This window comes from Electrona antarctica (assembly GCF_951216825.1).
Source record: "Electrona antarctica genome assembly, chromosome: 21".
In the NCBI taxonomy this organism is placed as follows: Eukaryota; Metazoa; Chordata; class Actinopteri; order Myctophiformes; family Myctophidae; genus Electrona; species Electrona antarctica.
In genome coordinates this window covers 21,884,234-21,897,101 of record NC_136802.1, presented here as the reverse complement: position 1 = coordinate 21,897,101, position 12,868 = coordinate 21,884,234, and the positions used below count along the sequence as shown (strand labels likewise).

The 12,868-nt window shown below is 43.2% G+C and overlaps 1 protein-coding gene across 1 annotated transcript in view; it reads left to right on the top strand.

The window, feature by feature from the left end:
* Window positions 1-12,868, top strand: part of dysf (dysferlin, limb girdle muscular dystrophy 2B (autosomal recessive)) — a 115,512-nt gene that overhangs the window by 483 nt on the left and 102,161 nt on the right. Inside the window, exons 2-3 of the mRNA XM_079490868.1 lie at window positions 10,730-10,785; window positions 11,656-11,747. Of these exons, the coding sequence (XP_079346994.1) occupies window positions 10,730-10,785; window positions 11,656-11,747 (148 nt within the window). The remainder of the gene's footprint in view (window positions 1-10,729; window positions 10,786-11,655; window positions 11,748-12,868) is intronic.

The window sequence follows — 12,868 nt, the reverse complement described above, 5'->3', positions numbered from 1 at the left end:
TTGCTTATCAAAGACATCAACCGTGAGTGTTTGAGGTACATAAAACGTTTCTTCCCCAGAAGAATTTGTCAGAATTTGTCTTACTTTTATTATTCATATTACATTATTTACTCATGCTTTCCTTTGTTAGGTTTTTAATTAGATGATGATATGCTTATTCTATACTAGAATCGTATGAGACATATAGTAAGAGGCACAGGACGACTGTGATTATATATATCAAAATGGCTGCCTGACCCTTGGTGTTGTTTGTAGTAATTAGGGTTAAGTTGGGTGTTTAATTCCATGTATTGGAATAATCCACTTGTCCTCCAGTTTTTAGCAGGCAAATGTCATTATTAGACAACTTTCATTGTTGACTTTTTTGTAAGATTTGTTTCTGGCTTTTGTGCCTTTATTGATAGTTACAGTGAAGACGGACAGGAAAGAGGGAGGGAGTGAGGGGGAGAGACATGCAGCAAAGGTCATCATGAACGGGACTCGAACACGCAATGCGCTGTCACGCCAGAGCCTATATGTGGCATGCGCCTGGACCACTAGGCCAGTGGGTGCCCTGACATTGCAAACATTGCATACACGAGACAGTTGCTGTTTTAGCCGCCATGTGTGTGTTTGTCCTGTACATTATAGCTGTGTAGCTCCTAATGAGGTGAACACTGCCTTTACATCCTGGCTTTGTCCTAGCTAGCACACATCCTGGTGCCATCATCACACACACACACGCATGCACGCACGTGCGCGCAAGCGCGCACACAAACAAGCCGAGACAATGCGTTTATGTGAGTTCATATTGTATGGTAAACATGTGACCTGCATGTATGAGTTATATTGTTCCTTGGTTGGTGTGTTTGTGTGTGTGTGTGTGTGTGTGTGTGTGTGTGTGTGTGTGTGTGTGTGTGTGTGTGTGTGTGTGTGTGTGTGTGTGTGTGTGTGTGTGTGTGTGTGTGTGTGTGTGTGTGTGTGTGTGTGTTGCATACAGACAACGAATGATTGACAGACATCAGCCACAGCATATAATTCAGACACGCAATACATTTGTTCATGTTTTCTGATTGTTAGGTGAGCATGTTTACATGAAAAGAACATGATAAACATCTGTGAAACCACTGAAAACAACAATTATTCATATTTTAATTCTGGCTAAAACAGGGACAGTTTTGTAGTGAATGATGAAAACCTGAGTTGTTTTAAAGATATTTGTCGGAACTACTACTACTACTACTCGGGACACAAAGTTTAAATTGGGACAGTGCCGGACAAACCAGGAAGTCTAGTTACACTACAAGTTAGGCGTAATTAGCTAGCTAATTTACATTTAAGTTGCTTTGTACCTGAGGACAGTGAGTGAAGAAACATAATGATAATGTTAAAACTGCTACAAGGTGAAAATAAAATAGCTTAACTGCTGGAAAGCTACATTGACCATTCTGTGAGGCTACCCACAAGATGGGAAAGGTAGTTAAGCTACTACTCCCTGCAATATTATGATAATATTCAGAGAGACGGCGGTTCTGGTGTTATCAGTCAGCCATCTTTATTTCAGAAAAACTACCTGCCTCCCCGCAGGGGGCAGTCTTATCTCTTATCACAACATCTCCCCTCTCAAAAAACAAAAAAAAACAAAAACTCAAGTGTAACAACAAAGTCATCAACTTTGGGAGAAAAAGGCTAACAGTGGGCACACCTTGAGATCACTCAAACAGGTAGTTCTTCTGAAATAAAGATGGCTGACTGATAACACCAGAACCAGCGTCTCTCTGAATATTATCATAATATTGCACTCCCAACAAGGGTTTTAGATTACTAGGTCAGTAGTCCCGCGTTGCCAGACTATTGCCTCTCGCAATTTTCAAGTGCTTCCGTCATTCATTCTGGAGAATGGAAGCTCTGATCATGAGTAAAATATAAAGCGGAAGTAAAGCCTCCTCCCCACTTCCCCACGTCTTTACAATCGTGCAAATGTATCCTAATATAAATACAAATTATCTAAGCATATATAGCTTGCTGCTTTGCAGAAAGAAAAAAAAGCACATTTTACAAATGGGGGTCCATGGCCAAATACAAATGTGAGGGTCCTTAATACAAATGTTTGAGAAGCAGTGGGATATTAAACTTGTAGACATGGTAGCACTGCAGCAGTGGTGCTGACTCCTGAATGAGTTAACATTAGGGGGATCTGCTCTCAGTTTCGAGTGTGTTTCGAAGGAATTCACAAAGTGTATACTGTGTGTGTGTGTGTGTGTGTGTGTGTGTGTGTGTGTGTGTGTGTGTGTGTGTGTGTGTGTGTGTGTGTGTGTGTGCACGTGTGACTGCGTGTGTGTGTGTGGCTGTGCGTGTGCGCGAGTGTGTGTATAGGACAGTGGAATGGAAACAGATTGAATGTCTTAAGTCTTACTAAGAACCCATTTCCCATTTCCTTCTCTCTTTTTCTCTCCCTCCCTATGTGTGTGTGTGTGTGTACGTGTGTGTGTAGTTGTGTACGCACATGCGCGCGAGATGGTCAGTAGACATGGATATCATGTCCATTTATAGACATCAGAGAACATAATGACAGAAACTAATACCAGAGAGAGAGAGAGAGAGAGAGAGAGAGAGAGAGAGATAGAGATAGTCAGAAGGTGTTTGAGGGAAACTGTGGAGGGGAGCAGAGAAAAAGAGGAGAATGGACTTACTGTCTGAAGGAGAGAACAACAAATACTCAACTCAGCTCAACTGACAGGTGTAATCAAAAAGTTGGTGAACTTCTTTCTCAGACAAGCTTCATTATTGCAGTTTCAAGAAAAATGGAAAGATTTGGAGAAAGAAACAAAAGAAAGAAACACTGGTCATATATCAATCAATATGGGCAGTGTGAAATATATAATGTGCATCATATATGGTGCATACATGGTTAAAACATAGGCACTTAAAATAGCAGCAGATGTAATAACAGGTATGCTGCATGGTGCATGGAAAATATCAATAAAACAGGGCAGTTAAAAGGCAACACATATAATAACTGTGGCAGAGTATTCATATTCATAGAGATCTGTTTTGATTGATCTCTCTCCCTCTGCCCCCTTTCCCTCTTCTTATTTTTCTTCTTCTCTCTCTCTTATGGAAATAACAAAATATTATGGAACTTGCCCAAAAAACGAATTTCACCCACTGTTTTACACCTGTAAACCTGTGATGTGACAACAAAGTTTATTCCGATTCCCTGTGTGGCTTTGCCCAGCAGCAACAGGAGGGCTCAGCCCTATGGTTCAATAGACTGGGTGGTAGCCAGGCGGAAGCTGCTCAGATAGCTGGTGGCAGTATGGCTTTGGAAGGATGCGTCAATAGTGCTTGCCTTGTTGTCCTTGCACCATCCTCTAGTGCTTTCCTGTCAAGGGGGGTGATGCAGTTCCTGTATACCAGACGCTGAAGCAGCCCGCCAGGATGCTCTCGATGGTGTTATTGTTGTAAAGCAGGTCTCGATGCCGCTCACCGAGAGTGAGTCAGTGTCATTCTTCTAGGTCAAGTTTCACAAGTTTACCCTACATATCTCAGCTAAAAATTGCCAAGAACATGTGGAGAGCTTGTAGATCTGCTATCAGTAACCAGACAGTGGTCTTGTGGTTAGAGTGTCCGCCCTGAAACTGGGAGGTCGGGGGTTCGATCCCTGGCCGGGTCATACCAAAGACCCAATGCCTCCCTGCTCAACATCAATGGGTTGGATTGGGGGTCAAATCAACTAATGATTCCTGAGCGCGGCGCACGCTGCGGCTCACCGCTCCAAGAGATGGGTCAAATGCGGAGAACAAATTTCACTGCGGTAACGTGTGTGACTAATCGCACAACTTTGACTTTGATTTCCAACCCCAGAATAGGGTTCATTTGGTTACATGTTGTTTCTCCATGGTCTTAAAGGACCATACCTGCATCAATACATGTCATTGTGTATTCACAATCATACATACGTGCATGCTGCTGCACTCACAGTAGGCCAAGGAAGAACCTCTGCCCCAAAAGTTTCACATTTTGGCCTCCTGACTTTATAGGTTCAGTCTTTTCTGCAGGGACTCGATTGATTTACAAGTCAGTACAGTATGTGTGAATGGATAATCAATGTGCTAATCATGCCATGCAGACCACCGGTATGGTCCTGTTAAGGCTGCATTACAATAAAGTGAGTTTCTGAACCTATTACTGTCCGTTCACGAAAATATATTTTATAATATCTTTAGAGCTTATATATGCTTAGATTATATTTATATTGGGATACATTTGCGTGACGGAAACGGAAACGGAAGCTTTATTTTTTACTCATGATAGCTCTTCTGTTGCTCCAGACTGTATGATGGAAGCATTTGAAAATTGCGAGAGGCAACAGTCTGGCAATGCGAGACTATTATGTCATCGATACGTCATAGAAGACATAGACTGACCACATGAAGCCATGCATGCTGTTGTTGGACCCTGTCTTGTTCACTAATTGTGATTCTATAATATTGTTATTGTTGTCGGGCAGAAACCTCTTTCTCCATATTATAACTTTTGTGTTTTTTTTGTAAATTTATTACCTACAGTCCCATACCCTTGGTCTCTTCCAGGCTGACACCTAGAGGTACCTTTCAAAGTCTTTCAGGTGAAAAGTACCTCTGGTAGCCACACCTCTGATGGGTGGGGTTTAGCCTTAAGGGGTGTGCTTTTTTCACCCACTGTGTAATACAATAAATGGACAGTAGGTGGCAGTATGAGGAAGAAAGATATGGGACCCCACTGTAGGTCACACTACAGCGTCACACAAAAGTATCAGAAATAGCACATGTACTAGCTCGAAACGTGATGCGAAGCTTGAGCCTGTCGATCTGCTATTTTATTCGCTGTTTTTGAATTTGAACCCTGAAAAGTAACAGTTTATATGAGGTACTTGGCACTTGGTAGTGCCACCTGTGTGACACAGAACAGTTATGGACAGAAGTTATCTCCATGGCTGGTGTGTGTGTGTGTGTGTGTGTGTGTGTGTGTGTGTGTGTGTGTGTGTGTGTGTGTGTGTGTGTGTGTGTGTGTGTGTGTGTGTGCGGCGCCGTGCACGTCGTGCACGTGCGTGCGTGCAGCATGAGTCTGACAGTATATGCTCATATGAGTGTGCCAGTGTTTGTGTGTCCAGGCGAGAGGATTTCCCTCTGCCTGTTGTTTTTGGAGTCTCAAGTGTTGTTCTCATATCTTTAAATATATCTGGAAAATATCTGGCACTTCTCCATCAGCCCTCAACTAAACGCATGCGCGCACACACGCACGCACGCACACACGCACGCACGCACGCACGCACGCACGCACGCACGCACGCACGCACACACACACACACACACACACACACACACACACACACACACACACACACACACACACACACACACACAGTCCCTGCATGTCCCTTCCAGCTAAAATCCTACTGAAATCATTCATTCATTCTCTCATCCATTCTGAAATGTAACTTTTATTCTGACCATTCTGACCACCGTCTTTCTTAGTGAGACTGCCACAGTGTGTGTTACTAGCCTGGCTAATAAGCCAGACTCAAATCACAAATCCGCCGGCAGGCAATTTCTTTTTTCCAACGGCTGATTCTGTCTGGCTTATTAGCCAGGCTAGTGTGTTACAACATTAAAACATAATGCGTGCTATACGCACGAGCATATGCACACGCACACACATATGCAAAGCTCATTTCATTTCTAATATTAGATTTTTAATATTTCACAGCCGTCCTATTCCTGGTGTTGTGGCAGAAAGTGTGACCGGTGCCAAGCTGCACCACATCTAACTGGGCAGGAAGTAAACACTGTGCCACTTCCTGTCTCTGTGATACCAACATAGATACAAACCCCCCTAGGGCATTTCACAGGGAGGCATTTAAGGCTGGTTCACACAGTGTGTGTGTGTGTGTGTGTGTGTGTGTGTGTGTGTGTGTGTGTGTGTGTGTGTGTGTGTGTGTGTGTGTGTGTGTGTGTGTGTGTGTGTGTGTGTGTGTGTGTGTGTTCTATCACACACACACACTGTGGTAAAAACAGGAAAGAAAACAACCTTCTCTCTCTGGGTGTGCGCACACTGCACAGAGAGTAAGAATAGCTAGGTGTGTGAATTGTTGGTGGACAACTAAACCACCAGTCAGTCATCGTAGTAGAAGTCATATTTGAAGCCGATGCAAAATTTCCCATGGCCTGAAAGTTAGGTTGTAACAGAACTATTCTCGGCTGAACTACTACTAGTCTGTAGCTTATACTGATCTTGTACTGTTCTGTTCTGTGCTGTCTTGTTCTAGGTTGTACGTTTTTTTTCCTGCACTGTCCTAAATATTATACTTAATTTGTAGTGTACTATGTTGTAGAATTGTAGGTTGTGCTCTTCTAGGTTGTAGAACATTGTAGGTTGTGCTGTTCTATAGGTTGGATAATTCTAGATTGTGCTTGTCATCGTCATTGTCAAAGTATAGCCTCGGCTCCCATGCAGTGTTGTGTACAGATGTGTGACTCTGCATACTCATATTTGGACACCTGGACCGTGTGTGTGTGTGTGTGTGTGTGTGTGTGTGTGTGTGTGTGTGTGTGTGTGTGTGTGTGTGTGTGTGTGTGTGTGTGTGTGTGTGTATAATATACGCTCTTGCCAGCCATGTTCTGAGTTTGACTGACTGACGGACGGACCGACTGAACAGACTTCGTTCAGAGAGTGAATGATAATCCCTTTCCTCGTTCGTTCTCAGTCAGTCAGTCAGTCAGTCAGTCAGTCAGTCAGTCAGTCACCACCTTCTCCTCTGCCTGTTCCTGCAGGAGAGCCCTCGTGCAATGAGGAAAGAGGAACGGTGAACAGTCTCTCTTCAGCCAACAATAAAATAAAAAAATGCATTTGCAACTGAATGGACTGAACAGTCCTGGATCTTTCACGGAAGTGTCCTAGTTCATTTCGTTCAACAAAAATAATTGGTTTATTAGAGCCATTCATTACCGACGACCAGTGATACATGTATCATTCATTTTAAGATTTCAATTTTTATTTTTATTTTTATGAATGCGAGAACAATGGCTGTGCGTGTGTGGGACTGCACATAAGTCAGACATCCCATTAGTCAGACCTGCGTGGCCGGTTAAAAATCACCCGTGGCTTCCTGTGAGGTTAGGGTTAGTTTAGGGTTTGGGATAGTGTTAGTAATGGTCTGACTAACGGCAGGTCGGACCAATGACATGTTACCGTGCGCGTGTGCAGGCACGCATGTGGTATAGAGGAGTGGTTGTGTTATAAGCATACTTTAGTAATCCATCAATTTATTGGTCGATGTTACTTCCTACTTCCTGTCAGAGGGCAGGACAGACAGGAAATGCAGGAAGTCAGGGAATGATAACACACACACACACACACACACACACACACACACACACACACACACACACACACACACACACACACACACACACACACACACACACAACCAAAAGTGAAATGCATGTATGCATGAAATGCTATAGGCTTACACATGCACACCTTAAACCCCTCTTGATCATTGATGTACATCACTCACAATGTTTTAACATTGGTTCTGTGACAGTATATTGTTTGGGTGGATAGTCTATAAGGTTTCATCAATCATTGTAAAGTACATAGCAGCATCCGCCCACAATATTATGTAAACGAGCAAATCGGCTAACCAATCACATGTTGGTGGGAGCGCTTGGCCAATAAGGGATGACCTTATGTACCTTATGTAGCAATGTCAAATGTCCGCTAACATAAATTGATGTACGATGACAAGAGCACCCCTCATTTCCCACGGGTGTGATTTTTTTAATGAAATGATAACAATGCCTTTGTTACACATGACAACACAGGGGAATCCTATAGCCTAGCTGTCAAGGCTGGAGTTGCTATGGCAAACAATCTAGCCATATTAGGGAGATCAACAGAAATTGGCGTCCCTGAATAGCAAAATCAACCGATCTGCTGGCGGGTTTGCCAAGCTTTGTATGACATTTGTGCCGATGTACCATATACGTGCTGTCTTAGTATAGGAATGCATTGTTTTACAGAACAAAGTTCATATGAGCTATGAATCCATTATTTTACAGAGCAAATTTCAAGCAGTTCATTTAGATCTTCTGCTTGTGCTGGTTTGCGAAATGTTTGCCTGGACGCTCCATCTGAAGCGTTGCTGTGGCAAAGATAATGTTACCGTGACGGTGGGGCTCAAGGTGTACTCCTTTGAAGGGTACTGTGCGGGTAATAAGAAGCAGATGGGTGTGCACGTCTTCGACACAGTGTCTTTGCTCTGGACCAAGATGCCCCGGAAGAGGAGAATGACAGACGAAAGAGGAGAATGTTCCCCTGATGTTCCCTGCAGCCGTTATGGCCACACAGCTGTGCTGATTGAGGACATCGTCTGCATATGGGGCGGCTATACTGACAGAAGGAAGCACTTCACTGACGCAAGGAAGTACTGCAACATGCTTTATACGTTTGATGTCGACACCCACAGATGGTTCAAACCCAAGGTTTCTGGGACTGTTCCGGAGGCGAGGTGGCGCCACTCTGCTTGTGCCTTGGGGAAGGCCATGTTTGTATATGGAGGATGCACCGAGGTGACATACACTAATGACATTCATAAGTTGGACACCACCGCACTGGTCTGGACTTTAATGAAGACCAAAGGCACTCCGCCATATCCTTCAGTATTTCAATCTGCCACCGTCATTGGGACAAAGATGTTTGTCTTCGGGGGCCATGGGCTTTGGGACGTCTACAACAACATCAGAGTGTTTGACACAGAGACTAACAGCTGGCTGAGTACAACTTCTTCTCCACAGCTTCTCCCAGAAGGACGTGGGTGTCATTCAGCCTTTGCCTACAAGGGAGAGCTGTACATATTTGGTGGCACTACCTTGAAGCACCGGGCCTTCAATGATCTGTGGAAATTCAATCCAACGACCTTCACTTGGAAGAAGGTTCAGCTCAAGGGGAAGGGCCCGTATTCTAGAATGTGCTGTTGCATGGTGGGACATTGTGTCATTGTCTTTGGAGGGACCAGCACAAACAATCACCTGTACATCTTGGACTTAAATCCTTTTCTGAAGACATTATGCAAGCTAGCAGTAATTCAGTATGGTCTGGAGCAGTCTAGACTCCCACACAACATCAGGTGGGAACTGGCAAAGTGGCACCAGGAAAATAAACAAAATAACGTGAGTGTGCTCGCTGTCAGTGAGTCCACAAATCAAATGGATCTTGGACTCCATGTGGCCAAAATGTCAGCCTGTGACATCAGTCGTCTATGACATTGGTTGTCAAACCTTTTCATGTCCGTACCCCCATCTCAAAATAATATTTTTGACCTTTTTTTTTTAATATCAATCATTATTGTGTGCCAGGGACCCCCAGAAGCCAAGATTTGAGTTAAAAATCACACTTGTGTGAATTGAGGGGTGCCTGGTAATGTTTGTTTAAAGTGTTGTAAACAAACATTAAAAGTCCATATAGACTTTGCTGCCAAGCACTTTTAGTGCTCTAAACAAACAGTCCATAGACTTGGCTGCTACTCTGTTTGTTAAAAGTGCTTTAAACAAACATCTAAAGTCCATAGACGTGGCTCTTATATGACATAATTTCAGGGGATATCAGGGGATAGCAGTTTTGGCCACTGAGCAGTTGGGGGTACAGTGCCTTGCACTGCTGAGTTGTTGGAGGTGGGAAAAGCGGTGGCCATTCACTTCACCCCATACTCTTGTATAACGAAGTAGGGCGTTAATTTACTGGAAAATAAATCTATGATTGTTACTACTAGTACTGTGTTTTTGGCAGCCTGCACATTTAAGTGCAGTGTTCTTTTGTTTGTTTTGTTTTTTTAATTTGGATATTGGCCCCTCGGTTCCTATTCCCCCTCCGTCTGACCTGGAAGGGGGTCCTTCTGTCTTGTCATCCTTCCTGAGCTTTCTTCCTTCTCTTTTCCCGTCTGGTGTGTTTCCTTGCCTGATTGAGGGTCAAAGGCCATAGGGGTTGTTTGTGTCCTTTGTTAAATGTGGGCATGCAAAGCCCTTCGAGGCTGTGCCCAGTGATGAATAAAGGATATATAAAGGATAGAGACCGAACTGGAGCACTAGCCCCGCCCCAAGCTATTCATTTCAATGAAGTTGCTCAGTGGCGTTTTAAAGCACCCGGAAGACTGCCGGAAGTACCTCCTCCGGACCTCAAATTTGAGGTCCGGGGTGACGTATGGGTGACGTAGGGAGTGATGGTCCTACGTGTTAAAGCACGGGTCCGCCTGCAGTCCTTCCTCTTACCACTAGGGCCCAGTGCTTCAACGTTGGAGCGCCTCACTGGCCCCTTGGATGAACCACTTGAACCCCAGCATCCACATTCTGGGAGGAGCTTTAGCCAATAACAGCTGATCAACAAGCTTGCAACGTGATGCGTTGTGAACGTTAGATGGAAAAAGATCGGTCCAAGTACAAGACCAACTCAGGTCAAGTTGACTACATCTGGGGAGGCCTACTGTATACAAATGAATGTGAAATCTTTATATGTTGTGTATTTGCCCTTGCAGTATAAGCAATCTGACGTGTGATGTTGGTGCCTTGTAAACAAACTAACAAACAAAAAACAGATCAACAACAGAAAAGGATGAAGTTTAAGTTAACCACACCAAATGCAACTCTCCAACTGTGGAGAATCATTTGGGTTTTATGCTTGATGTTCCTCTTTCTTTCTCTGTTGTTTTCAGGCACAAAGAAGAAGACCAAGGTGATCAAGAACAATCCCAACCCTGTGTGGAATGAGGTACGCCATCTATACTATACAACCAATCAATACACATCTATACTAATACAACCAATCAATACACATCTATACTAATACAACCAATCAATACACATCTATACTAATACAACCAATCAATACACATCTATACTAATACAACCAATCAATACACATCTATACTAATACAACCAATCAATACACAGCTATACTATACAACCTTCAATACACATCCAATACAGCCTTCAATACAATAACCTTAAAAAAAAATCAACAACAACATATATTATATTATATATTAAAGTCTAACTCGTGTTGATTAGGTGATCTAATGGTGATGTAAATCAAACGGTGCAAACACAAACATTAAACGCCATTTATCAATAAAGAGACAATATGACGTAAATTACACATTATGACATAAATTGTCAATGCGTTTACAAAACAAACATTGAACTAAAGACAAACATTAAACCTGTGTATAGGAGGGGCTAGCGCCCCTCAAAAAAACATGATGTAGTTGGCATTAGCATATAAATGGCTTGTGATGCTATTAATCAAATAGTACCCGACTGGATGTGTCCAAGGGGTTTTCCTTGTCTCTTAGCAACATTAGTGTTTGGATGAAACATCTAGACTGTAGGCCTAAAATCATCTATCATCTCTCTTCAACATGAGTAATGTCTCTCCCTGTGACCCTATAGTCACATTGTTTCATCCAATTTGTTGTTATGCACTTTTGAACTGTACAAAGCAACTTTGCAGAACGTGTTTTCAGACTGTAACCCCATTAGAATTTTAACCCTTCATCTATAATGTTGAGGTACAATGGTGTAGCCTATACAGTATACACATCAAACGCTTAATGTTTACATGGCTTTTTCTTTGTTTCAGGGGTTTGAGTGGGATCTCAAAGGGATTCCTCTGGACTCAGGGGCGGAGCTTCACTGTGTGGTCAAAGACCATGAGAAGATGGGAAGGAACAGGTATACTGACTGCTGTGTGTGTGTGTGTGTGTGTGTGTGTGTGTGTGTGTGCCCGCACATGTGCGTGTGTGTATGTGTGCATGTGTGCGCGTGTGTGTGTGTGCATGTGCACACGTGAGATACTATGTAGATTTCAAAAGTACACTCAAGGTGCATTCTGTTCTGTTCCACACACATTGTACGCACGCACGCACGCACGCACGCACGCACGCACGCACGCACGCACGCACGCACGCACACAGTACATTCTTGTGTGTGAGTGTGACCCTGCCCTTGTGTACCTATCACAGTTATATTACGTCACACTGGGTAAGAGTTTGAGACAAATTAAATGCCTGCGGTATAAATACATCTTTAAGTACTGATGATTTAATGCAGGCTTGGGATTCCAGCCATGTCTTGAAGGACCGTGCCTTCCTTCCCTCACGTTCCCAGAATAGCAATGCAGGCCAGTCAGTCGGAGCATGGGGAACACTGACCGCTCCTTCCCATAGGTCAGAAAACGGGAAGTAAGATAAGGAGACGGGACTGTTCCATTGTGAAGTGGGAATAGGGGGAGGATGGACTGAACCGTCTGATGAGACAGTGCTGTGGTATGTGAATGAGAGAGGACTAATAAAACACCTCCTTTGATGTTTATTTTTGGTATGTTCCTTTATCATGAAACGCACGCACGCACACACGCACTGTTACGGACCAATTAGTCTCGGGGGAAAGGTACGCATAACATATAAAATAGACAGGAAACCCACTGCAAATGAAAATGCTTTTACTCGCACTTGAGGATAAAAGTTACAAAGTTACAAAGGTGTTGTTTTCAGTACAAATGGCCCAATAAATACATGATGGATCGACTTTCAAGTACATTGGCTATCATTTATAATAAATAGGCAGTATTAGTATTACAGTATTACTAAAGGCAGTATTAGTTATAGAGAAGGACATTAAAGCAGAACGGTCGAGGACTTAGTGGTGGGGTGTTCCCAAAAGAAAAGGAGACGAACAAAACAATAACTTCACCTAACCAAAACCCTAACCAATAACAGAGGGTCAAACTATAACTTAGGCCTAACAAACTCTATAACTATAAATACGAAATACACCAAATAATAAGCAAAAGT